Below are 24,749 nucleotides of genomic sequence, written 5' to 3' on the forward strand. Positions count from 1 at the left end.
GGGAGGGCTCAGGCTGACCTGTTGGTGGTGGGACACAACCAGGTAGCTTCAACCCACGGCAGAAAGAGGTCCTGACCCAAGGCTCAAATCCCTGGAGATTTAGCAGCAACTACTGCAGCAACATTGGTCATGCTGCAAAAGATCAGAGCTGTGAGAATTACAGTGAAGTTTCCCCCTTTTCTTCCAAAAAACTAATATTTTAATGTAAAATATAGGTGGCTTTTAAGTACTGCACTGAAGATTCATCCCTGAATACTTGGCCATTGCAAGAAGAGACCACTGGGAGCTTCAGTGCCCTTCCTATAGTATTCTCTTCACCTCCTGGCTGCTGTGAGTTTTGCTTTTGCTGTATCAAAACTGAGATACAACAAGAGATTTGGTACTCTGAAATTGCAGAGCATTTACCATAAAGAAGAATGTTCTGTTTACATGCACATACATACATGCATTTTCTTTTTTGATTTGTAGAAGGGGATACAGTTGCTGAGCTCGTGGGGAAGCAGATACTACCCACACACACAGAATAAGTGAACTTTTTTTTTTAAAGCAGCTGCCTTTTTCTTCCTGCTCCCATATGCGGTCACTAATGAAACAAAAATATGTATTTAAACCAGAAAAGTATTATTTTAGAATGTTTCGAATAGTCTCTAGAGCTAGACAGATTTTAACATATATTTTTTTATTAAATATGTAAAAAGATAAACGCAAGTCAAGTTATTCACATATTCAGACAAAAATCTACTCTACCATGCGACAATTTGCGGATAATGTAAAATGACTGATACATCTGAATAAGACTTTTTGTATCTATTATGCCATTACTTATCTATTTATAATTAACAATACATATGTTTACATTCCTTTCAGTTTACATTTAATATATAACCAAAGCTTTATGGTGTGCTATTTAGTAAAGGTAATTACAAATGCATATTAAAACCATAACGGAATAATGGGTTACTCACAGGGGGTGGGGGAGAAGGACAACTCTTTCCCCTTTCAGAGCATCGCTCTCCCCTCAGCACAGCCAAATTTCTAGTGCCTACGAGGTACTTCACTGCCCCGGCTCCCTACGTCAGTCACTTCCCCCTTGGTACAAGCAGAGAGGGCTATGGTCCTCAGACCAGAAATAGGGTATAAGGAATTTTCAGGAAATGAAGTTCAGCTTTTTTTAAACATTTTTTTTGAATGTGCTTCAAAGAGAGAAAAGGAGAGAGGCACAACAGCCTGGCTATGAACCCTCCGGGGAGCTCAGCAACCCAACCATTTGCACCTTCAGAAAAACATTTTCTCTTGAAGTGCTCTCCACGCGTCTGCTCGAGTATTAGCAGAAGGATGAACTGCCGTAAGCAGAGACTCGCGCTGATGAAATTAAGTTTATAGCCTGATCCCAAACTCCTTGCCCCATCAGAAATCCCATACAGGTTAAAGGACATTCTGGAGACTGGAAAAAAATTAGTAACTGCTCTTCGGTTCAACAGTATTATGAAGAACTACCGTTTATTACAATGACAATTGTAGTAAGTACATATGTTCTAAACACAAATACAATGAAAATGACAATTCCCCCATTTGTGGTGATTCTTGGAAATACTCATTCTGGAATATACACATTTTTATAAACCAGACCTTATTCGTAACCAATCGAAACGGGAGAGGAAAGCGCTGGCCTGCAGGCTGAAGTACTTTCACTTCATCCCCAGGTAGGACGCGAGGTCGATGCTGGAGGCAGGGCTGGGAAACCTGCAGCCTGCAGGGTCCAGAAACTCTTCTGCTGAGCAGGGGGAGCAATCAAGGAACTGGAAATGCCTGTTCTAATGCTTAGCAGTATTTTATATATTGTCTGTGGTGCAACACAACAGCAGGGATCTCACATTTAACTAAGAGCCACTTAGCTGTAAAAGATCGATTAGGACAGAAAACTGCGCGTGCATGTGTGTGTGTGCTGGGGGTAGATTAATTGAAAACCTTTCTATGGAAGCATAAGCTGGGAACTTATGCTTTAGGAGCACGTGAAGGTCTAAGATGATTTAGCTGTTCAATAGGCTTTGGAGTTTTTCAGTGATTGCTGACTGGGATGGGACTTCCATGTACCTGCTAAATCAGCATAACAATCCAGAATTCAGAAAATCAAGTGAGAGATCAAGAATACCAAGCATTAAATATTCAGAGAGACTACAATGCACAGTTTTATGAGAAAAATAAGGAATGCTTTATACACTTCAAGATGCTTCTGTTTATAAAATACCATCACTTAGAACAGGGCGATGGGACTGCACTGGAAGGAACACTCTCACTGCAGACATCTCCAGGGCAGACGTGGTTCTGCACCGTGCCAGCCTCGCCAGAGGAAGGTCAGCCAAGCGCAGAACCGGCTCTGTGCCCCTCGGTCAGCTGGTCCCCCTCTGATATGTGCTCCGTCTCCAGAAGGACTCCTCACTGCCTCTCCGTGCTTCGGAAGCAGCCTCAACACCCACGAGGTGTCCACCACCCACTTAAGGGGAGTTTGGGGGGGGTTCAGGGCTAGTCCTGTTGCCGGTTTTTCCCCGTGCCTTGCACTAATGAGGAAATTTTCTGTCTTCCATACTTGTATGGCCGGGGCAGCAGAGGGGGGAAGGATAGCAAAAAGAAATGGCTGGCCTAGTGTGTCCTCTTCTGAGGGATGGGAAGCCAAATACGATGGCAGAGATCGTGTCCTGCAGCTACACTTGTGTCAAGGAGATTTCTCTCCTCCATGAGCACTGAGCTCTGTGGAGGCAGAGCTGAAGCTGGAGGCTGGGACTGGATTCCTCAGGAAGGAAGAAAAGCTAGGAAATGTGTATTGACTAGTTGGGAAACTGGGAGGGTTTTCAAAAAGCTTAAGTGAATGTCTGTTCCTCCATAAATAAGCCAAAAAACATACCATGCAGCTTTCTAACAAGCTTTCTAACACAGGGATTTAAATCTCTTCTAGTAAAACAGATGCTCTGCCTTCCATTTTGTGAAGGCAGGAAAGGAATAAATGTGAGCAACACGAGCGTTTTCCTCCACAGCACACCTCATCGTTATGGCTTGAGTATGACTTCCACTGTATCCCTTTATTCCAATTGTCTGACCGAATTTATGCCCCAAGGCAGATGTACTAGAAAACGTGAAAGCACCACAAAGTGAGAGACACAGCTAGTGGTACGGTACTTCTTGCCACACAAAATGCCAATATAAATATGTTAGAACAAGTTACAAGTGTATCATACTTAAGACAAAAAAGAAAAAAAATAAATATTTTTTTTTTTTTTTAAAGAGCAGAACAAATCTCAAGCAGCCAAGTGGTGAAGTTGCAGTGATGTACAGTAGGTGATGTACCCCTACAACCTCTTGGGAAGATACACTGAAAGAAGACGTCTGCAAATGCATCTTGGCAAAGTATGGGTACAGAATGCAGTGGTTGGCTGGCACTCACTATGGTACATAAATGTTAATGGCAGACTGGGAGTGAACTGATTTCAAGTTTGAGGCCACACATGTTCCGTTCTCCAGAAGAAAGTTCTCACACAAAACGAAAATTGTCAGAGACGCTGGGTGAGTCAGTACTCCTCCTGCTGCTGGGGCTGTTCATGGACTTGCTCTTCACCTTCATGCTCTTCTGTGTGGCTCTCCTGCAGGGAGAAAAAGACCCCAAAAATATTCTTCAGCAGAAAGCATTTCTCATGTAATCTTGCCGCCTCACGGTGCTTGCCGTAGCCTAAAGCTTAACTTCCGATTTTCATGCACTTAAGTACAAAATGAGCTGTAACCCGAGAAAAGCAGCATCTTGTAATATTACAATAAAATGTATTTACTTTGCTTTTAATCCACGCATATGCAGTACCGATGCTTCTCCAGAAAAAGTGACCGTTTTCAACATCACAGTGTTAACTGTTCTGGTAAGTGAACATTTTGAATAGCTAGACAGTGAGATGCTCAACAGTTAGATGCTGTATCATAGCATCCTGATGTACTCCCCCATTTTCAGCTTGTCCAAGGATTTCTGAACCTGTCTCCTATAGTTTTCACACAATCTTCACTCCAGGTTTAGATCACTAAATGGACAAGACACTTTTGCTATCACCTGCCTTAAAAATTAAACTCAGCCTCCTTTTTGAGGTCAGATATACTACTTTCCAAAATAATATACCAATGCTAGACCAGAGTTCAAAGGTTACTAAAACAGTGATTTTTAGCGGTATCCAGAAAATATAACCAAAGACTTGCAAATACACTTTTTCTGAAAAAAAATTGAGCCCAGTATTCACCGATTTACAGAGCTACCATTAAAAGCACCAATTACTAATAAACGCTTCCCTTTTGCAAACAGTTACTATGCACAGTATTTTCCAGAGCTGTCTCTCTGAATGTACGTTGCCATTGCAAGAAGAATCCCTGACTGAAAGGAAGGCTGGATCCTCACTGCAGGTGATACCAGTTTTAAACAACTTCCAACTTAGAGACAACACACCTGGTATATTTGAGCTGGCCTGGATGTATCGGAGCTCAAAAAGTCTGGCTGACTCTTAGGGCATTACTTCTGTATTCCCAATAAGCACAGCTGCATTTACAGCTTTTCTCTCAAGTGGCTTCCATCTTTCCGGAGCACAGTTCACTGAAAAGATCCCACACATCTACTCTCTGCCCTGCATCAGTAGCGCTCCGCTGTAGGCAGCTCCGAAGGAAAACGTTTTTCCCAAGAGCCTGAGCTGCCATTCAAAACGCAGCATCCCTGATGCGGTACCTCTGCAGAACTCGCCTGGCTCCCGGCAATTTTTGTTAGAAGTGAGCGGCTTGAACAATGAACTTTAACAAATTGATACTGCTAAGTTTTCAAATTTGAGGCAAAAATTAAAAGAAAAGGGAGGCCACAATTTGAGTTTTCCCAGAATGGTTCAGAGCAGCTTATGCAATAAGAAAATTCCCTTCTGGCAATAAAATATTCATTTTTCTAAAGGGCAAGAACAGGAGAATAAGGTTCCTAACATTTGCTGATACAATGGAAATATTCAGCTGTTTACCACATACAGAAACAGCCAGATTCCAATCGGAAGCAAGCTTTCTATCGCTCAGGTGCTATTTTCAGGTAGAAGCCACACATGTCAGTCAGGACAACTGCAGTTTAGCACCTTATGGCCCCCTGGGGGAACGATGCCCTTATTACATACAGTAGGTACATCACGTCAAAACAGCTTTTTGCATAGTATCTAAAAATTGCAACTTCTGTGATGGGCTGCAAGGGTGCAAGACTTGCAGAGAACAGGAGTTTCACAGAGAGAAGCTGACAGCTGTGAGAACGTGACCCTGCCTTAGGGGGTGAGAAAACTGAAGCTTGTTTAGCTGCAGTGAGCTATGTTCCCTTAACTCCATCTATCCTGACCCTCCTTATGTGTCGAGGTGACCTGCTCTGGAATGCACCTCTTCCAGAGGCTCTATGTATGCAGCATTTATGAGAGACACCTATTAGAAAGCCCACTCATGCAGATTTTATAGGTCACGTACGTGCTATCCTTTCATGCATATAATAGGAAAAGCCTCTAACCACAGGGAGTGGCTTGGGAACCTACTCCGCAGCTCTGAAGAAGAGTGGTGGCTCCCCTCTTGCCAGGCTTACCTTTGATGGAAATGGTAAATCTTATGTGACTACCTCAGAAGTTGTTCTGAGACTTGGACACATGCTTCTCAGTATGAACAGCTTGTATAAATACATGAAATGGGAAAGACAAGAGTCACTATGCCCAATTACCTTGGGACTGTGGAATCCCCTTGAATAGCATCCCCTAATAAGGAAAGTAGTGGAAGATCTATTTAGAGCATCTATTTCTGGCTTGGATCACACGACCATGGTCATCTCTGTCTCCCACAATGAGAGGTGCTCTCTTTTGACCCTTCGATCCATCTGCCTCAAACTATTCAGGTGTGCCTGTAGACTGAAGAGCTAGGCTTTATGAAAACCAGCTGCTGGGGGTGTGGGTGCCTTTTCCAAAAGCAGCAGCAGATATAGTAGCTGCTAGAGCAGAAAGATACAAAACCAACTGCGTTTCGAGCAATTGCTTTGGAAACTTGAGCTGAGCAACTGATAGATCAAACGGCAGCAACGCACCCAACTTCTGCGTGAACTGAACCAGAACAGCCTATGTAGGAAAACGAAAGCTTTCCTACATTTTTGCTTTATGCCAAGACCTACATGGCTCTGGGTTTCATAACTAGACACATAGCCTCTTCTGGTTCATCAGTCTGAAGCCCTCCTGCTGTAAGACCATATGACCAAATGCTTTACATACTCTCCGAGGTCTCGATGCTGTCCATAGCAGTCATAGCATGAGTGCTAAGGGCTACTTCTCCTCACCACCCAAATGTATCCTTTAACAACACCGTTCTCTGTTAACTTTGATGTTTTTGATGAAGAAGTAGGTTTACAAATGAGAAATTTGTAATTAAAAATTACAAAGGATTACAGACTGATCAGCCAAATGTTAAGTGACACTAGCAGATACAACATCCCTCTTGCATAAGCAGAGACATAATGATGAGGTTTAAAACAGAACCATAACAGGAAGAAAAAAGGGAGCCTCTAAAAACAAGGAACCCAAATGGATTGATATTTGTGCTGTAAGACTCAAAAACTCACCAAAGTCAAGACCAAAAAAAAAAAAAAAAATCAGTCTTAAAAATTTAGCCTTTATTGAATTAAACAAAACAGAAGCTTATGAAGTGGCATGGTTGAAACCACATTATGACTTGGAATTCTGAAAAAATAATTAATACCCCTGCCCCAATAATCAAACCTCTGGAGAATGCTTTTTATAGGGACTAAACTCTCTATTTGCATTCTGAATCATTCTACACAGAATTCACCTGACAGCCTACAATGCTCACAGGGGACCTATGAGCTACTGGGAGATGTGACCGCTTAAAGTGATGTCCAGATTTTTTTTTTCTTATTTTTTCTTTTAGGAGGATTAATTTAAGCGTAACAGAAGATTAAGTTTAAAGGGAGACTTGTCCCTTCTGAATAAGAACAGTTGGTATGAAAAATAGGACATGATCTCTATGCCATGTCGAATACAGTAGATGCCTGTCAAATTACAACTAGGAAGGAAGAGTTCGAGACTGCTATCAAACAGTTATTAGAGGTATGAACTGAAAACAAATTTAAGTTAGTCACGATATTCAAGCACAAGGCTTTGGTCAGGGATCACTTGTGCATTATGTGTGCTGCATTACCACGCATCCTCTTCCTGAAGAAAAGCCTCATGGCCACAGTATCATTTGTAAATGTCACAAATCCTGAAAATTAATGTAATCCGTTTTTTCCACTTTGCCTTTGTATGCTTGAGACACTCTGAAACAGAGATTACAAAAAAAAACCAAACCCCTAAGCTGGATTTACAATGAACTCATTACCAATAAACTAGGAATGCTGGAGTTGCCTGTGGTTCAGGAATTGAGGCTATTTCCCACCTGGGGATTGGGAAAGCCAAACCGCTGTTACCGAGGGGTTAACCTGCAAAATGCTGCGAGATACAGAATTTAACTTGGGACAAATTTATTACAGAGAGAGAAAAAACAGAACTGAAGGGCAAAGCAGGGCAATGACATGTAGATAAGGCGCTTAGGGACATGGTTTAGTGGGCATGGTGGTGTTGGGCTGACGGTTGGACTCGATGATCTTAGAGGTCTCTTCCAACCTTAATGATTCTATGACTCTATGAGACAGCAAAGTCCGAAAACAAAAAGCAGGCAGAATCTGCATCAGCAAGGGAACCACAGTCTTTGGTTTAGTGCTAATGCATTGGGGTCTTTCCTCAGCAAATTACAGTCCACCTGCTAAGCTGAGGAGGAAATGCACCCCGGAAGATGGTGTCAGGATCAAGTCTCCCACCGAAAGGTACAAAATAATTGCGTGGGGAATGGCCTTTGTATTCTTCTCGGGGGGAGCAGCACTCTCCTACTGAAGTGACATACCCAGCCTCCAACTGCAAACACCTTTTAGATAAAGGCACTGTCGTCGTATGTAGTTCATGCGCAGCATGATGCTTTCAACAGAGAAAGTCTTGGAGGGAGGAAGCAGATAAAACACTGGGATGTGGGCTGAAGTAGAACATTTTGTAATGTGTTCTGCCAGTAAGGAAAACTGCAGGAAGAAAAGCAACAAATGCATTCCTTGGCGGGGAAATCACTTGCTACTTAAGCCAACAGACAGACAGATGTGGTAGGGGTATGGGGAAGAAGAGGGATTTTTCTGGTTTTGCTTTATAATTAAATCACTGTTCCTGAATCCAGAAGACATCTTCTCTGACTGCTATATACATGTAATTCTTTTAGCCTGTTATCACGCGCCTGGCAAATTTGTCTTATTGTTTATTCCTGTGAAAATAATGGTTTCCTCCTCCTTTTCCTCTCTAGCACTCGCCCCGCACTGTTGAACAAATCCTCTTTCCCCTGTCACTTCTCATCTGAGCAGTGGCCCCTGTCAGCGGCAAGCTTGTGTCTCTCTCACACCTAACTTCCATTTATGCTCTACTAATCTTTTTTAGAAAAGCATGTAGTCGCTTTGGCACTACTTTTGATATAAAATTTTAAGTCAGCTGACTGCTGCTGCGACAGCTTTCTGGGAACAGCTGTAAGACAGCCTACGGTACCACCGTGCTGCCGAGAGATTAAGTTGATGCTTATCCACTCTGGAGCCAAAGCCATCATCTGCTGGAGACTGAAGGGTCAATCGTCAGTACAGTGCATACAGGGATTTAGTTAGCATGAATGGGAGTAGTTCAGCTAAATCTCCACTGAATCATTATCCCTTAATATATCAGAGGAATTTAACCAGCACCCTTTGCAGCTTCTTGCTTTGTTCAGTGTCTACAGAGCTAAGTCTAAGATGCAATGAGATTGCTTAATCTTGCATACAATACATTTCTGAAATTTTGGTAGTAGAGGATTATTGGGTTTGCACAAGGAGGAATTTTGCCTATAGCAACAGGATAAAAAAAATACTAAAGAGCATTATCTCTGCAGATATAATTATGTATTTGGCAACCTGCACCGTACATATTACAACACTGCCACATGGGCTAGAGAAGGTTGACAGCTGTAGACATTGAACAGCACCTCTGTCAGCATTTCTGTGATTTTCAACATGTTAAAGAACATAAGTAAAAGACTTTATGCAGAAAGGCGGAAGACAAAAACCACCCAACTAAGGCTCAGGACTATATGAAATCAATTTAAAATTGTGACACACACCCTTCCCCTTTCAGATCAACTTCAGCAAACCTAGAATAAAAAAACCTACACCGAAGCAGCGAAAAGCAACCAGCCCCCTGAATCCCTTCCCCAAGCTGAAAAGTCTGTTGTTTGCAAACGCAAACTTCCTTTCTGAGGTAGGAGGCATGAAACTCCTAGCTGCTACAGTTCTGCTGACCTAAATATAGGACATGACCCAATACCCTGCCAATAATTTTTTACGAAATTAAGCTGTTTTGTCTAAGTAAAAGACATTAAGCTTGAACTTACGTGTTCTTCTGAAGCATAAAGGATTTCCATTAGCCGATTGACAAGGTCATTATTCTCTCCCCCGTGTTCTTGGCAGAGAAGTTCAATCTCCCTTAATTTGCCAAAGTAGAAATCCCTTTCCTTCTCCACGCCTTCAAGTGCAAGTTTTAATGAATGTACCTGCATATAAACCAAGACGTGATGCATCAGTTGTAAGGTGCACTACAGACAAAGCAACTCAGTCTCAAATCATACATGCTAAACAATCTTAAATACATATTCAATTTTATAGCTTAAAATGAAGTCCACTTCTTTTTCTGAAGTGCTAGATTGAACCTTACACAATAGAGAATAGTAAATCAGGCTCCCCCATTACGCCTCTTGGATACATCTTAACCTTGATCCTTAAAGGTCAATTTTCTCAGTGCTCTTTTATACTGAAACCCAAAGCAGCAGTTCAGGAATCAGGGCGACTTAAGACTTGTCTCCTAACAAAGCTGCCAGAAGTGTCATGTAATGGTAATTAATAAAACTTTCAGCTCAGTACTTCCATTATTTTGCCTGAATTAATGTGTAGTTGTTGGGAAACCTACAATATCTCCTTGCCTAAAAATACGTAGATCTAGCAGAACAGCTCACAAAGGAAAATGGTCTAGTTAAGAAATTAAAAGGTCCTCTAGTTGCAAATGTGAGAACTGCTGTATTGTTTTTTCACCTCTCCTTTTCTGCCTCCCCACTTACCATACTGTTAGAGACCTGTGTTTCGGCACTCTGATGCCGTGACCAGCTGCACCATGGACTTTCTGCTCTGATTGACGTGCTGTTTCTATCAACAAATTCTCTCAAACGCCAAGTATCTTTCTCTTTGCAACCTTGTTCACAAGAGTCTTCAAGCTATACTGTCAGTCTCAATTTCACCACTAGGACTGCTGCAAATCATTTATGGGCAACATAGCTGTTAATGATTAGGCTTCATATAAATCACGACAGATGTTGCAATATATTTTTATACATTCATATATACACACACACATATATATATTTAAAAAAAGAACAATTTTGTGGGAGCATAACAGATAAACTACTGTCCAACAGGGTATACACAATCAGGATAACACGTGTAAGTGGCTCTATACCCTGTTGGACAGTAGTTTCACAATCAGGATAACACGTGTAAGTGGCTCTCAAATTCGGAGGACAGCAGTGTGATAACCAACAGAAATAATCACAGATGAAGCTGTCTACAGTAAACACACTGACCCCAATCACATCCAAATTACAGCCAAATTAGCATCCACGTTTTAAGGCCTGCAATTATACAAATGATTTTCTAAGTAAAGCATGCTAAATAAATTAAATCGCTTCAGACTACATTTCAGTGAACTGATATAATTTAACAGAAAGTTCTGTGTTGCCAGTTCTACTGCAAGCTAATTTATTTCCTTCACTAGTAAAAATACCAGCAAAGTTCAAACAATGCTTTGACAGCCTACTAAATCCTATCAGTTCATTTTTCCATAACTGCTGAACTAGCGATGCCTTTTTCTGACCTTTGATTGCACTCTCAGAGGCGTCAGACAGCAGAACTGACCTGTTACCAGGGCAGGATCTCAGAGCATCGCATTCACGTACTAACCCATTTCTGACCCGCTGCCTGAATGTGACACCCAAGTCTTCCCTTGACAGTTTGAATCTACGATTGATACAATGACTGATCACCTTAAAATTAACTATTTATTAATGAAAGTAGGAATAGCAAAATGGAACAAGAGTTTACAATATTTTGGTCTATAGATAGAGACCTCACACTTAAGACATGTCTTCTGGATCTGCAGCAGCGTATTCCTTGAGAGGAACACCTGCATCCAGACAGAACAAGAACGTAACTGCTTCCGGATCTCTTGCTCTGTGCTTGCTAGAGCTTGGGAAAACAAGGAACATCAGCCGAAACACTGGCAGCTAATAGCTCAGACCATCTCCCCTTCTGACCTATTTACTATGAAGGCATTCTCCTGTCTTCATTTGATCACATTCACTCCGTTTTAAGAAACAGAATCATTAAACTATGCATATATGCGCTTAGTTAATTAACTATAGTATACAGGAAATGTTGTTATAACCAAACCAGATACGCTTTTCTTCAGTTACATATCAACTACCTGTCTGTGACACATTAATTTGTTTTTCTTCAGGTACTTAGCACATCCAACATCCTACTTTTCCCTTTTATGAACATGCCAAAAGGCTGATCCTGTATGAGGAACAGTGCACGTTAACTCCCATGCTCTGTTTCTGGACCAGAAGTACCCCTCTGCAATCCAGCTAACGGGTGCAAAGGCAGCAGTTCTTACTAACTGGTCTTTTCTCTGATGGCACTTATTGGTAGTATGAATACTCACAGGACTGCAGAACCAGGCTGGAGATTAAGCATGTACTGTAGACATGCAGCCAAGATGGTGCTGTTTTCAGAAACTATGTGTATACAAGCATACAGTCAATGGTTCCTGGGAACATTCTCCATATGTAAAGGTCCCTTCTCCATATGTAATGGTCCCTGGTCTGTGTTGTCTCCTCAGCTGCACTCAGAAACTCTTTGGGAGAGTGCTAGTAGGCACAGACCAAAAACACAGCAGGGACCACTTTAGTATTTTAATGCTATGGGTAATCAAGTTCCAGTGCACAGTGACATTCCTCGGACGTGTTCAATTTACTAGCACAGACCAAGGCAATAGCTAAGACCATTTTAAGAGAAACTTGAACGGCTCTCAACAATCTTAAACTAGAAAATGTTATGGACGGCTTGCGATTATTGCAAATAGCTCATTAAGCTACCCTATGGTAAAATATAGTGTACGGAAAGCCCCACTACTTAAAATTTTCCACTACAAATTGCATGGAAATTCAGATGTTTCAATCTCCCTTAGCTGCCATCCATTAAAGGGCTGAAAAAAAGTCTGTTACAGCCATATAGGAATTTGATATCCACAGACACCATTCAACATTTCTTACTCATAATCAAGACAGCAACTGGGTAAAAGTGGCTGCTGCCCTCATCTCCCTGGTTGCTGGAGAGTGGTAAAAAATGGGCAATTTGGCTCTTCCAGCATGTTCAGCCTGGGAGTCAGAAAAACCTGGCTCAGAGCTGCTTGCAGCGTAGCTTTTTTGGCTCATGTTATACGCCCAGGGTGCACAAGTAACCATTAGTGGGAAATGAGATACCAAACACTGCCAGCATTTAAAAAAAAAAAAAAGCCTTCCAGACCATTCTAGCTAGAAGAGGTCTCTTAAAAGCTAGCTATTAAAACACCAACTTTCCAAATCCTCAGAATTTCTTCTCTTCTTTGGTGATGGGGGAAATCACCAGTTTTCTCTCAGGGTTATTTGTATATAAAGCTTAAGGTTTTTACACATGGAACGTGCTAGGAATATATTAGCAGTGCGTGTGATAGTGACTGCCTATTTTAATAAAGATCAAGTATTTTTATGTTGCTCAGATCCCAACCAACTCTTCCTCCTGAAGCGAACACATTCTGACTTCTGAGTACAGATGTCACGGTTCAAGTTGCATTAAGCTGATATTTGAACTCCACACTCTTACATTGATTTAAAAAAAAAAAAGATTCCACGAAAAATATATACATCCATTCCTTGTGCAACATTTAAAAACTCTTCTGTTACAGCAACAATCAAAAGCCCATTTAGAAGGCTGGTGGACCCTGTTGTGCTCTCTGCTGCTCAGAATTATACCCTGAATCTGCAGTATGCCGTGTTTGGGATGTGGCTATCCATCCATCACCTTTAAGTGCATAACAGTAACCAAGAATTTGCAAACGGTGCCCCAACAAACCGAAATCATTGTTGTTCAGGTCAATGAAAGTCTGAAACCGAAATGCCCTTAATTGTGGAAAATTATACTTGATCCAGAATAACGACTTCTTCCTGAATGCAGCTGCCAGGCAGCTGAGACTCTAAAACACGAGGTTTTTCCTTGCCATTTTCCGTCGTCCAGGACAAATACAGGGATCAGGCCTCCTTTATACTAGTGGCATTTACACCATTCTGACAGCACAGTCTTGAGCCAGATGCAGATATTTATTCATGTCCAATGCAGACGCTCTTGCATGTCCAGGAATGACAGAGTGGTGTAAAGCTCCATAGCATAAATGCAAATTAAGCCCTTACATTCCTAACATTAAAGAAATTCTGAAGCTTTATTAATTATATTGCAGAACATTATTTATAATATAACTAAGTATTCTCACAAAGGTAGCTCACAATTTTAAATTAAAAAAGGCATATTACCTTCTTAACGCCTTTCTTCCAGAAAGCAGAGTGCAATGATCTAGTCTCGGTTCAGCTGCAAATCTCTAACACCTTGGTATTATAAATAGGCTTGTTTTCTCCACAATGACACATTAAAATGATTTATTTCAAATTTGTAATACACAAGAGCAAAGACACTATTGGGATTTTTGTTAACCAAGTGAAATAAAAGATACATTTCAAAATCTAATAAAATTATCGTACTTCAGCAAGACTTACCTGTCATTCCTAAGATCACCTTTTAAAAATACTGGCAAACAGTAGTCATCTCTGTCAGATGTTATTTTAAACAATAAGTCACTTTTTTTTCTTCCTAGCTGAGCTATTTCAAGCTTTGGTCCCTTCATAATTCTGGAGAGCATCATTCAACAGAGGGCAATATTAGACTTCATGCCTGCCTGTGACAATGTATGCATCTAATTTTATGCCTAAAGCAAATTTACCTGTTCACTGAGCTGTATGACTTGAGTTTCCAAATCTTTATCTGATTTGGATGCTGAGCTGCTTGGTGCAGCTTTTTTTGCTGAAGATGGGCGAGAAGGTGTTGATCCTGGTTTAGAAGCTGGACTGGATTTAGCAGCACCTGAAAAGTACAATAATCAAGATTTATCCCCATGATAAATACATTCCTATTAACCTGACACTGAAACAAAAGTGTTCGTTTTACAGACAGCCATTCTCTCTGTTACTTCAAGATGACAGTGGAAGAAGTTCCAGTGCTGCTATACCTTGGGAAGGAAAAAACTACATTTCCTAGTAGTTTTACTTCGGGTTTACTACTCAGAATGAAGTAACTCTGAAACTAAAATAAATAAGCATCAAACTAAGAGCATAAAGTTCCCTTAGTTGTCAGCAGCTTTCAGCTTTTTAAAAAAAAAAAGCTGTTAACAGACCATTCCCCCAGCCCAATATTTAGCGTTGATATCTATCCTCAATTCCCCTGGAGAAAGACAGACTTGAAAAAACTCAGCTAAACTCTGCTTTCCTCATTTTCAAATGTAAACCATTCCTGAGACAAGGGCATTGAAATTCAGACAGTGCACGCAGAATTAAATCCATCGGTGAACTCACAGTTGCCATAGTGATCATGCCAAGAGATGAGCTGTGATCTGCTTAGGTTTTGTTATTTGTTTTTCATTACTTGCACTGCAAATCTGCCAGAATACGGAGCAACATCTTTACCAGCAAAAACGGTAAGTAACAAGTGCACACAGGTACTCTTTTTCACAGCGCCTGTGGCACACAAATGCCCAAGCAGAGGAACATTTGCGTGAAAGGGTTCGCAGTGCCTTCATACGAACCTCACAGCCAGCTCCTCACACCCTGCTCTGCCTCTCCCATCTTTCCTCTCCTTGTCGCTGGCTGTTTGATTCAGTCGCTCAGCCCCATCACACGAGTGCCCAGCTCACGGCAGTCCACCCTGCCTCGGCTCCCACCAGCACCGGACTCTGACGCATAGCCTTTTCCTTATTCCCACCGACTAGGAATACATTTCAGATGCAGTGAGCATACACCTGGTACAAAAATTGCTTGGGTTAAGAAGACAGAACAGAAACCCAGCCCTCTCTCCGACCTGTTTTATTTGATTTATTAAGCAGGCATGTGAATCAGAAGTCCAGCTCTGCAGCACCCACGTTTATCACTGTTTCTTACAAAAAGAGCAAAATACAGTTGTCCGGACATGCGGATGGGCTCCATGGCCATCCTCCACCATCAAATGCTGTTGGCTCTGAAGCCTGGGACACACAGGGAGCAGGAGAAAGCCCGAATCCAGCAAGCACCCAGATCCCAGCTGAGCTCTGAGTTAGCAGTTCACCAATTCCGGAGGGATTTGCCCCAGCTTTCTCAGCAGCCACCTTCCAACCCCACACCTCCCCAGCCGCTCCTCCCATAAGATTATTTGATTTATGGCACGCTACAAATTGTTCTAAGTTATCATTTCCACAACATATCCCCAGTATCAGACAACACTTCAACAAAGCAATTCATTTTAAACCCCATGTTTTACAAAGGTCTTATAGGAAGAAATCGCAAGGAGGCAGGGAAAGGCAGGAGGGGGAGAAAGATGACTTGTGAGGCTGCCCGTATGACCAAACCATGGAGCTCACACGGTCTCACTGACCTAGAACTGGGTATAGTGGTCCCTTGGAGGAGCTGAAGAGCGATGGGAAAGGAGAGCAGCAATGGGTTATTTAATCAAGCTAGCTTAGGCTTTTCTGATTTAGTCACAGGCCTCCCTCTGTAATAAGCATCTCCTCCCGCCTCTAAGGATAACTCTGTATTAAGTGGGTCACCTAATGCCAGCAGAACATAAACAAACAACTTGATAATTCATTTGACTTGTGTAAACATTTCTGTGCAAGACGTCCACCCTCCTTTTCTATGCTCCTTAAAATGAGACAGATAATTTATTTTTTTTTTTTAGAAATTGGTGACTCCAGTCCAATAACTTTCATGTCTAAATCCTTATAATTACATACAGAAACTCACCTCTAGCAGTTTTCAGATACAGTACACAGACTCGCTAAAGCTGGGAAAATTCAATGTTGTGTACGTACATGACTGAAATTATACTTCTTTTCACATCATACTTAGATCAGCAAAGAATAAATCATTTGTGGGAAAACATTAAAAAGGCCAAGATCTTTTGCTGCTATTTCTTTCTTTAGGCAATTTCATAAACGTTACCACCCTGCCTTCATTACACGTTTTCATGAACTTTAGCACCCTGCCTTCATTACACATTTTCCAGGTTCAGTCCCCACATTTCGACTAACTAAAAATCAGCTGCTTGAGAGGAGGATTGTTAAGGTGCTCTCAAAGCGAGGAAAATAATTTTCATTTGGATTAGCAGATAAATAGAAGAAAACTGGTGTCAAAATATACAAGATAAACACACATGAAATAACCGCTTTGCCTATAGCATTCTCATTGGGCCTGAAGTTATTTAATGAATACTTGTATCACATGCAACTGCAAAAGTTACCCATACAGATTTTAAAATGATATAGATACATACTAAACCAAAGTATCAATGTTTATTTGTTATTGTATTGTACACCTGCAAGAAGCAGTTCAGGATATCAACTGAGAATTAAATGCTATAAAACAAGCTATGGACCTTCAGATGTGAAACCGTGGCCGGTCGATGCAGCTCCCCCCTCTACCAACTACTCTTCTACTTGAGGGCAGCACTGAACTTTCTCTAGGCAGCAAGCACCTGCACGCAAGCACAAGAGAAGCTGCTCAGCTTTTCTAGGGCAGCATCCCCTGGCCTGTCAGCTCTTCACCGTTTCTCCTGGGGGGTCATGGTGCAAGACCTTAGGCAAGGCATGTTGTGCAGCCACGGCGTATTGCTCCCTTTCATGCTCAACAGCCCTGCGAAGCGAGCTAGTTCTTTGTAGATTGGGTTACTGATCACAGAAAGCCAAATCGTTAAGTGCACACCTCTTTTTAACCTGCAGAGAGAGTTAAGGACAGAGCAGGCACAAACATTTAATCCCCAGGTATTCTCTCTAATTTGCAGCTGAGGTGCCCTCCCAGAGCATGCTGAGCAAGCCCACATCATCACTGTCTGCGGACAGAGGGCTGGATAGCACCAATACAACACATTATATTCTGCCCTCCTTTGAAAACAACAAAGCCTTTTGAATTTCTACAGCAAAGTATTACTAAGCTTTATAAAGTCCAGACAAATCAAAAGAAATCGAATTTTGCTCTGCTGCTCCGGATCTGCTCTTAAATGAACACGATATTCCAATTACAGTAACACAGATAAAAACCAGCTAAATAACCTAGGCATTTCAGACAGTATCAGCAACAGCTGGATAAAACTTAATTGCAACAGATAATGCCTAGGGATTTCTAATTTAAAATTTCCTGAAGGGAAAAAAAAAAAGCTTTACTGCACATTTATTCTGAAACATCAGTTTCAGAATCAGCTCAGAGGTAAGCCTCCCATTTCTAACAGAAGCTTAATTTCATAAAAGAATTAAAGGATGCTGGTTGGTAGAGTAGTACAAAGTACTTGAGACAGCCAGATATCTAAACGGAGATGGAAGATCTTGTTAGACTTAATGACTTTGCTATTGAGCATCACAATGGCTTTGCAGTCAATTAGTGCAAGTGTGGAATAACTCCTGATGCATTGCTCAGAGGGGCTATACAATCAGAGCAGTTTAAATTCTGTCCAACATCATATCTTCTATGAAAATATTTATATGTAATCCATTTACATATTCTGAGAAAGCACAAAAATTTTATACAAATATTTCATATACCAAATATCTGATAACGAGCTCTTTTCACTGACTACTGAGAGAACTGCGTTGTAATCAGTGCCATAAGCATTACCCGTTACCAACTCCTTTTCAAGCTTACTGCCAATGTTCAGAAAGAAGTGCAGAGCCCTGCACCTGGAGAGGAACAGCCCCATGACCCAGTACATGCTGGCGGCCGACGGTCTGGAAAGCAGTGTGGCAGAAAAGGACTTGGGGGTCCTGGTGGACACCAAGTTAGGCATAAGCCAGCAACGCACCCTCGCAGGAAGGAAGTCCAGCAGCCTCCTGGGCTGCATTGGGAAAAGCATTGCTAACAGGTCAACAGAGGTGATCCTCTTCCTCTACTCAGCACTGGTGAGGCACATCTGGAACGCTGGGTCTAGTTCTGGGCTCCCCAGTACAAGAGAGACATGAGCATACTGGAAAGAGTCCAACAAAGGGCCACAAAGATGACTGAGGGACTGGAGCACCTCCCATATGAGGAAACGCTGAGAGAGCTGGGACTGTTCAGCCTGGAGAAGAGAAGCTTCAGGGGGACCTTATCCATACCCAAAGGGAAGGTGCAAAGACGGCTGAGCCAGGCTCTTTTCAGTGGTACCCAGTCAAAGGACAAGAGGCAATGGGCACAAATTGAAATACAGGAAATTCCATTTAAACATAAGAAAAAAACCTCTTCACTGTGAGGGTGATCAAATACTGGAACAAGCTGCCCAGAGAGGTTGCAGTGTATCCATCCTTGGAGATACTCGAAACCCGACTGGACATGGTCCTGGGCAACCAGCTCTAGGTGATACTGCTTGGAGGAGAGGGGTTTGACTGGACGATCTCAGAGGTGCCTTTCCACCTCCACCGTTCTGTAAGAACGTCTATTACAGCATGTTCTGATTTTCGGTCAATGCAGGGTCCAACTGGAATTTTTTTTTTTTTAACAGTATCACAGCTGCTTCAATTAGCACCTGGATAATTTTTTTGTACCTGCCCACATAACACTAGCAGAGATGGGAAAAATAAGTTCATGGTTGAAAGACAAATTATTTTGTTCTTGTACTGAAATAAGTTAGATGAACCAGCTTTGAAATGCATTACAGTTTTCTATCTGTGGTGCTCTAGAAGCAATTACTAGTCAGTCCATTGTAATTAAATATATCCCCCCCCAGTTTCACCTTTACTATTCTTTTTGCTAAACACATAAGTTTTACAAACAGATGTACACTTCCGAAATTTAAAACAGTGGATGTTGGCACTGTGCAGGTTTTAGATACAACAAAGCCAGCCTGCGAATTCCAGGTCCCTTTATTCCAGGTCCCTTTACATCACAAGTACTGTCTTGCAGACAAGAGACCTATTTAACGTTTGGAGAGAAATCTTCCTTGAAGCTATAGGAGTACTTAGTATGCTGTTAAATATTTATGTAAAATTCCAAGAAAACACGTGCATGAATACAGTGTGGACGTGCGCGAGGACAGTGTGGAGAGCAATGGAAGCCCTGAGCAAGCACAAGACTTGGCTGAGCCGTCACAGCCATTGCTTAAGTGGAATTTGGGAATCACTCGCAGTATATCTTTAGTCAAATTAAAGAACTGCATAAAGCGAATATTCCTGACTCATGCCACAGAAGAAAAAACAAACCCACCAAGAGGCCACAGAGCTAGCAATTTCTTCATGAGCTAAAGAAAAACTCTCCACCCACTTAAAACAAATGAGTGAGGACAGTAAACGAATTAATATTCACACATGCTTATTGTTGCAGCTACACTGGGATGCAGGAAACTGCTCAATTTAGGGATGCTTAATGGCATAAGTGATGACAAATGATGCTTAATGGGAATGAAATGACCTCAGACAAAATCTGACTCGACTTCCAGCATCCCAACATGCTGCGGTGCAGCCACCTAATTATTTTGTGGTACTAACTTCCTGGGGGCAGCAGGACCCCTCTGTCCCCTCAGCTCTCCACACCTCCACTGCTGCTGGCTACAGTACAGCCTGATGAGCTCTACCTTGATCATCTCTTTGCCAGCTGTCTGGCAGTGAAGTGTGTACAAATACTTGAAACTGACGCATCTTTTACAAATGTCAACAGAGCAATCCAAGCAAGAACATTCAAAGGAGTTTTCTTGTCAGATGAAAAAGGTTTCTTGATGGCACTACTCCCTCAGTTCCTCTTTAATAGAAGGCGATTTGATAGATGGGAACTAACCACAGGTTTTTCCCCCCCCCATAATAAATGAAGACTTTTCTTTAGATTTGAAATAACCAACATTTTAATGGCAACCATTCATTTTTCTCAGCTGAAACCCCTATTTTCTCTAGAAACATCTTCAAGCATGCAAGCATTCATCTTCAATGGATGAAACCACTCCACATAGGCTTAACAGAAGAATACAATTTAAAATGCTCTTAAAAAACTGCATTTTATTATAAAATTCAACTATCTGTTTAGCTATACAGAAAAAGCAGTCCCAAAAGTTAAATGTGAAAGAAAATATGTAAAGAAAAGCACACTGAAGTACAAAAGATCATGCAAAAATTTAAGCAAGGCAGGCATTCAAACCACACCTGTAATACATGAAAAATTAAGACAGCAATTTTCACCGCTGTTTTTTCAAACACAATCTTCTTAGAAAAAAGGCCTTGGCTCCTGCACGGCAAGCAGCATCGCTTTGTCGTCTAAATTCTCGGGCTCAGTGGGTTTAAATATTAAACTCTTCTCATGCTGGCAGAGAGGGTGTGTCTGTATTAAGGCTGAGCCACTTTCTTCTCTACCTCCCAGGCCAGCACTGTCACTGCACATGCTGTTCCCGTCGGCTAGTACAATTCCTTGGCCTCGTATGAACTAGGCACAAAAGCATTTTTACTTTGTGGCCCCGCGGCTCTTCCCATCTCCAGCTCTGCCACATTGTCCTGGAGCACTGAACTACCGCAAGCAGAGGCTGCCATCGCCAATACCAACTGCCCGCCCTCTGGGGAAAAAGGTGGCATGTTTTGGTGGAAAGCAAAGAAAAAAAGCATTAGAAGGAGTTCTCTAGTCTCTCAGGAGTCCTAATCGTATCACTAGCTGCTAAATTAAAGACTGGTTTTGCTGAGTATTTTTATCCCTCAAAATTAATTTACAGCACATCTGCCACAGTAGGGTATACCATTTCCCTAAAGAAAAATCGGTATTTTTATTGTGCAATTGGCTCTTCGATGGCACACACATTATATATAAAGCATTCGTGCACAAACAGTTCATTCTGCCCTTGTTATTTTCCCTGTCATAGCATGAGTATTTTTAGCCCTCATGTGATCCTCCAGTATTTTCCAACTCTGCTTTAGTCATCCTGCTCTCACTGAATATTTCAAACTAAAACGTCTAACAGCCTTCAGATCTAAGAACCTCTCCCATTTTTAGGTTACATGTAAATAATTTTATTAAGCTTTTACTCGTGTATTTTTGATACCCCACACCCATACACAAAGCAGTGCTCCATGGAGATTTGCTCTGACACACAGGAATACTTACACAGGGCACTAAGCTAAAATCCTGACAACCTGATCACCATTTTCAATTTGATCAGATGAAGATTTTTCTGCTATTTTCCACAGGGAGCATTAGAACTGGCACAAACAACAGTGCCCTAATATTTTAATCCCTTACCATAATTTTGACTCTACATCGGTAGGCTGTTTACCACTGCATTAGAGAAGAGCCGAGGCTGTAGGAGATCGAAAGGCGGCTCAGGGCTGGCAGATGGCGTTGTATCTAAAAGCAGCTGTGGTGCTGTTGGCAGAGAGCCTGCAGCGGTGGTCTGTGCTGCTGGCTCCACTCCTCGAAGGATGAAAACATACTCGTTCCCCCAGCAGGGAGCTGCATTTACCTGGCAAATCCTTGCTGCTCCTACTATTTCCAGAAGAAGCCTTTTACATGGGTTACCGAAGCCATCCACCCTCCATACAGCCATCAGCTCGGCAACAAATTGGCTCCGTCTCTCAAGGAAGCGACGAGGCAATGCGAGGGTGGCACAGCAGATCAGTTGTAGGGACCTATTTACGCTTCCATTTCTGAGATGCATTATCCTTGACCTGTGCCGACTCCTCAGTCGGATTGCCTTTGGGAGGGGTAGGGCCGTGGCTGTTGGACTGCTCCCCAGTTGTTGCATTTTCAGATTTCTCGAGTTTCGGTTTGTTTTAAAAGCATTTTTAAAAATGAAATAAAGACCACACTCGGCATTTGCAGAGATATAGGTGAATACCCACGTATAGGTATGGAAAGCAACTACCTGATACCATGGGTCTTGTCAAGCTTTAGTGTCAGATTAAAATACCAAAAATAATTCTAACTCATGGCAACTATCTTTTTGGGTAAGCTTTCAGAGCAGGCTTTAGGGATTTGACCCCTTTCTTGTTAATTGAAAGACACATCTTAGTCTACCTCTGAAAATACAGAGTTAGAACAGAGTGTTATAAAGTAGTTATGAATAATTGAAGAGATCGGCACCTCCTAAATCACTCAAAACCAAAACTCTGGCAAAGGGCACTGGAAGAGTTATTCCGTGGAACAACAGGAATCATCTGAAACACATACGAAATTACTAGTAGCTAAATAAATTATTACTTTAGAAATTTATGTATTTGATCAATTTAGAATAGGCAGATTTAAAGGTCTGTCAAAACCAAAAATCTAGTGTGAATGAGTACCCATATGTCTACTTGCTCCTGACACTAAACAATAAGTGCATACATTTGTGTATGTCCGCTGCACACTGTTTAAAAACTTTTGGATTATGTTGAAAGATCCTCTGGGTTCTTTATTTTCTCTCACTATTGCTTCTTTTTGTTTCATTAATGAACTGAAACAAGACAGTCCTAAAATTTCAATGCTTCAGTGTTAACATACAACAAATCACACAAATTAAAAGTGACATTAAAAAAAGAAAATGTACAAAAAAGAGGCAAGCTACTGTAGCAAACTGCTACAGATGCTGGCATTGCTTGCTTGCACTGGTGTAAAAGGTTATTGCATCAAGCAGCCCACACTGTTTACTGCTCCCACAACAAAGTCAGTGGAAGTATAAGCCGTGCCCAAAACCTCAGCCATTTCACTGAAGACCCAAGAATGTCAAATAACAAAATAATCAACATAAAAGTTATAGATAGCAGTTTAAACTATGCCACCTGATGTTGCACTTACTCGTGGGCATGTATTCCCTCTTTGTGCTTGTATCATCAAGGAAGACAAAACTCCAGATGGGGTGGGGAATTCTTAACCTTATCTTGAGATAACGTTATTCATGAGACCTTATCTTTTTTGCCTTTTTAGTATAAATGGCTAAGCTTGTTTTACTCACGTGGGCACATTATGGTTCCTGTAACAACTGTAGTGAATACTCCTTCATTTCCAGTTAAGTGTGCATGAGCATGCACAGACACACACACACACCCCAGAGGTACAGAAGCACATCTTTCATGGTAATTTCCCAACTACCCAGGATTTGCTTCCACATCATCCCAATTTACTCCCAAACAGCAGGAGATGAGGCACACACAAGCTTGCAGATGCATACGGCACTCCTCCCAGAGTGTCCTCTATCAACAGGCACCCAGTAAGGGCTCCCATCCTTTCAAGCAATCAGGCTACATGATACGGTGAGGTGAAGCACAAAGGCACAATACACGGGTGAAATGAAAACGTGCTCGCCCAGAAATTGAATAAACCTATGAATGACTGACACCTAAATGAAATAGTCCTGTTCTAAAACGCAGGCAGCAATACATGCTCTGTATTGACTGACACCTCTCATTTCACCTAGCATCATGTAATGTCTACACCCCCCTCCCAGCTCAGCAAAAATTAAACTAGTGTCCTGCCTGTCATACTTCTGGACAATATTTAAGTTAATAACGAAGGAAGCTTTCCACAAAAAAAGCTAATTTCCACAGCCACAGAATCTTACCAAAGATCATTACACTATATCTCAGTTGTCCTATTCCATACAAGGGCTGAGAAGGCACGGAACATGTGCTTCATACAACCAGCAACACGACACGAGATCACTGCATTATCCTCCATATCAGCTGGCTGGTTCCACTCCAGTAGCTATTCTATTTCTCTAGGATTGTCACCTCCACAACTTTAATTTGGATGACACATTTGTGACTTTGGTACAAACAGACCATCTGCAAGAAGAATTAACAAGCATGGTAAAGTCTGTATTTAATAAAAGTGTCTTTTCTAATTTCTCAATTGGATAACACCATGACATTAGCACTTGGTTTTTCTTGTTTTTAAAGGGCGTGCAAGACATCACATGGGAAATTATAGCATACCAGGCCCTGAAATTCAAAAGTTTAGACACAAGATGGTGCAAAACAAAGATGTAAACAAGCTTTAAAAGCCCAGAGCAGCACTGGCCTGCTATTAGGTGCTCAATTTCCTGGAAGCACTAATGAGCTGAAGGCAGCTGGCCAAGTATGTCCCACTTTGACGTCAGAAGTGATTAGAGGAGCACACTGAAATCTGGATATGATTCCAGAGCATAAGCCACCCTAAAACAGAGAGTGCCTCATACCTACCCCTTCCCTTTGCCAGCACTGGTACATATCTGAGCCCATGAGAAGACAGGTCACAGAATTAAGCCAAGTGAAAATTAATCATTATTTCAGGAC

General features: G+C 41.7%; 1 protein-coding gene and 1 long non-coding RNA gene across 2 annotated transcripts in view; both read right to left on the reverse strand.

Moving 5' to 3' along the window:
- Positions 1-662: 662 nt before the first annotated feature.
- The window catches only part of MAPRE2 (microtubule associated protein RP/EB family member 2), a 76,132-nt gene continuing 52,045 nt past the window's right edge, over positions 663-24,749 (reverse strand). The window contains exons 5-7 of the mRNA XM_009285599.1: positions 14,265-14,404; positions 9,520-9,678; positions 663-3,635 (exon numbers count right to left, since the gene is read on the reverse strand). Of these exons, the coding sequence (XP_009283874.1) occupies positions 3,564-3,635; positions 9,520-9,678; positions 14,265-14,404 (371 nt within the window). The 3' untranslated portion in view covers positions 663-3,563. The remainder of the gene's footprint in view (positions 3,636-9,519; positions 9,679-14,264; positions 14,405-24,749) is intronic.
- On the reverse strand, positions 20,963-21,856 carry LOC103904207. Its single transcript, XR_657889.2, has 2 exons — positions 21,742-21,856; positions 20,963-21,064 (listed from the first exon to the last, which is right to left on the reverse strand). It is a non-coding gene; the product is annotated as an uncharacterized LOC103904207 (long non-coding RNA).

The sequence above is a fragment of the Aptenodytes forsteri genome, unplaced genomic scaffold (genome assembly GCF_000699145.1).
Source record: "Aptenodytes forsteri isolate BGI_AS27 unplaced genomic scaffold, ASM69914v1 Scaffold23, whole genome shotgun sequence".
Classification (NCBI taxonomy): domain Eukaryota; kingdom Metazoa; phylum Chordata; class Aves; order Sphenisciformes; family Spheniscidae; genus Aptenodytes; species Aptenodytes forsteri.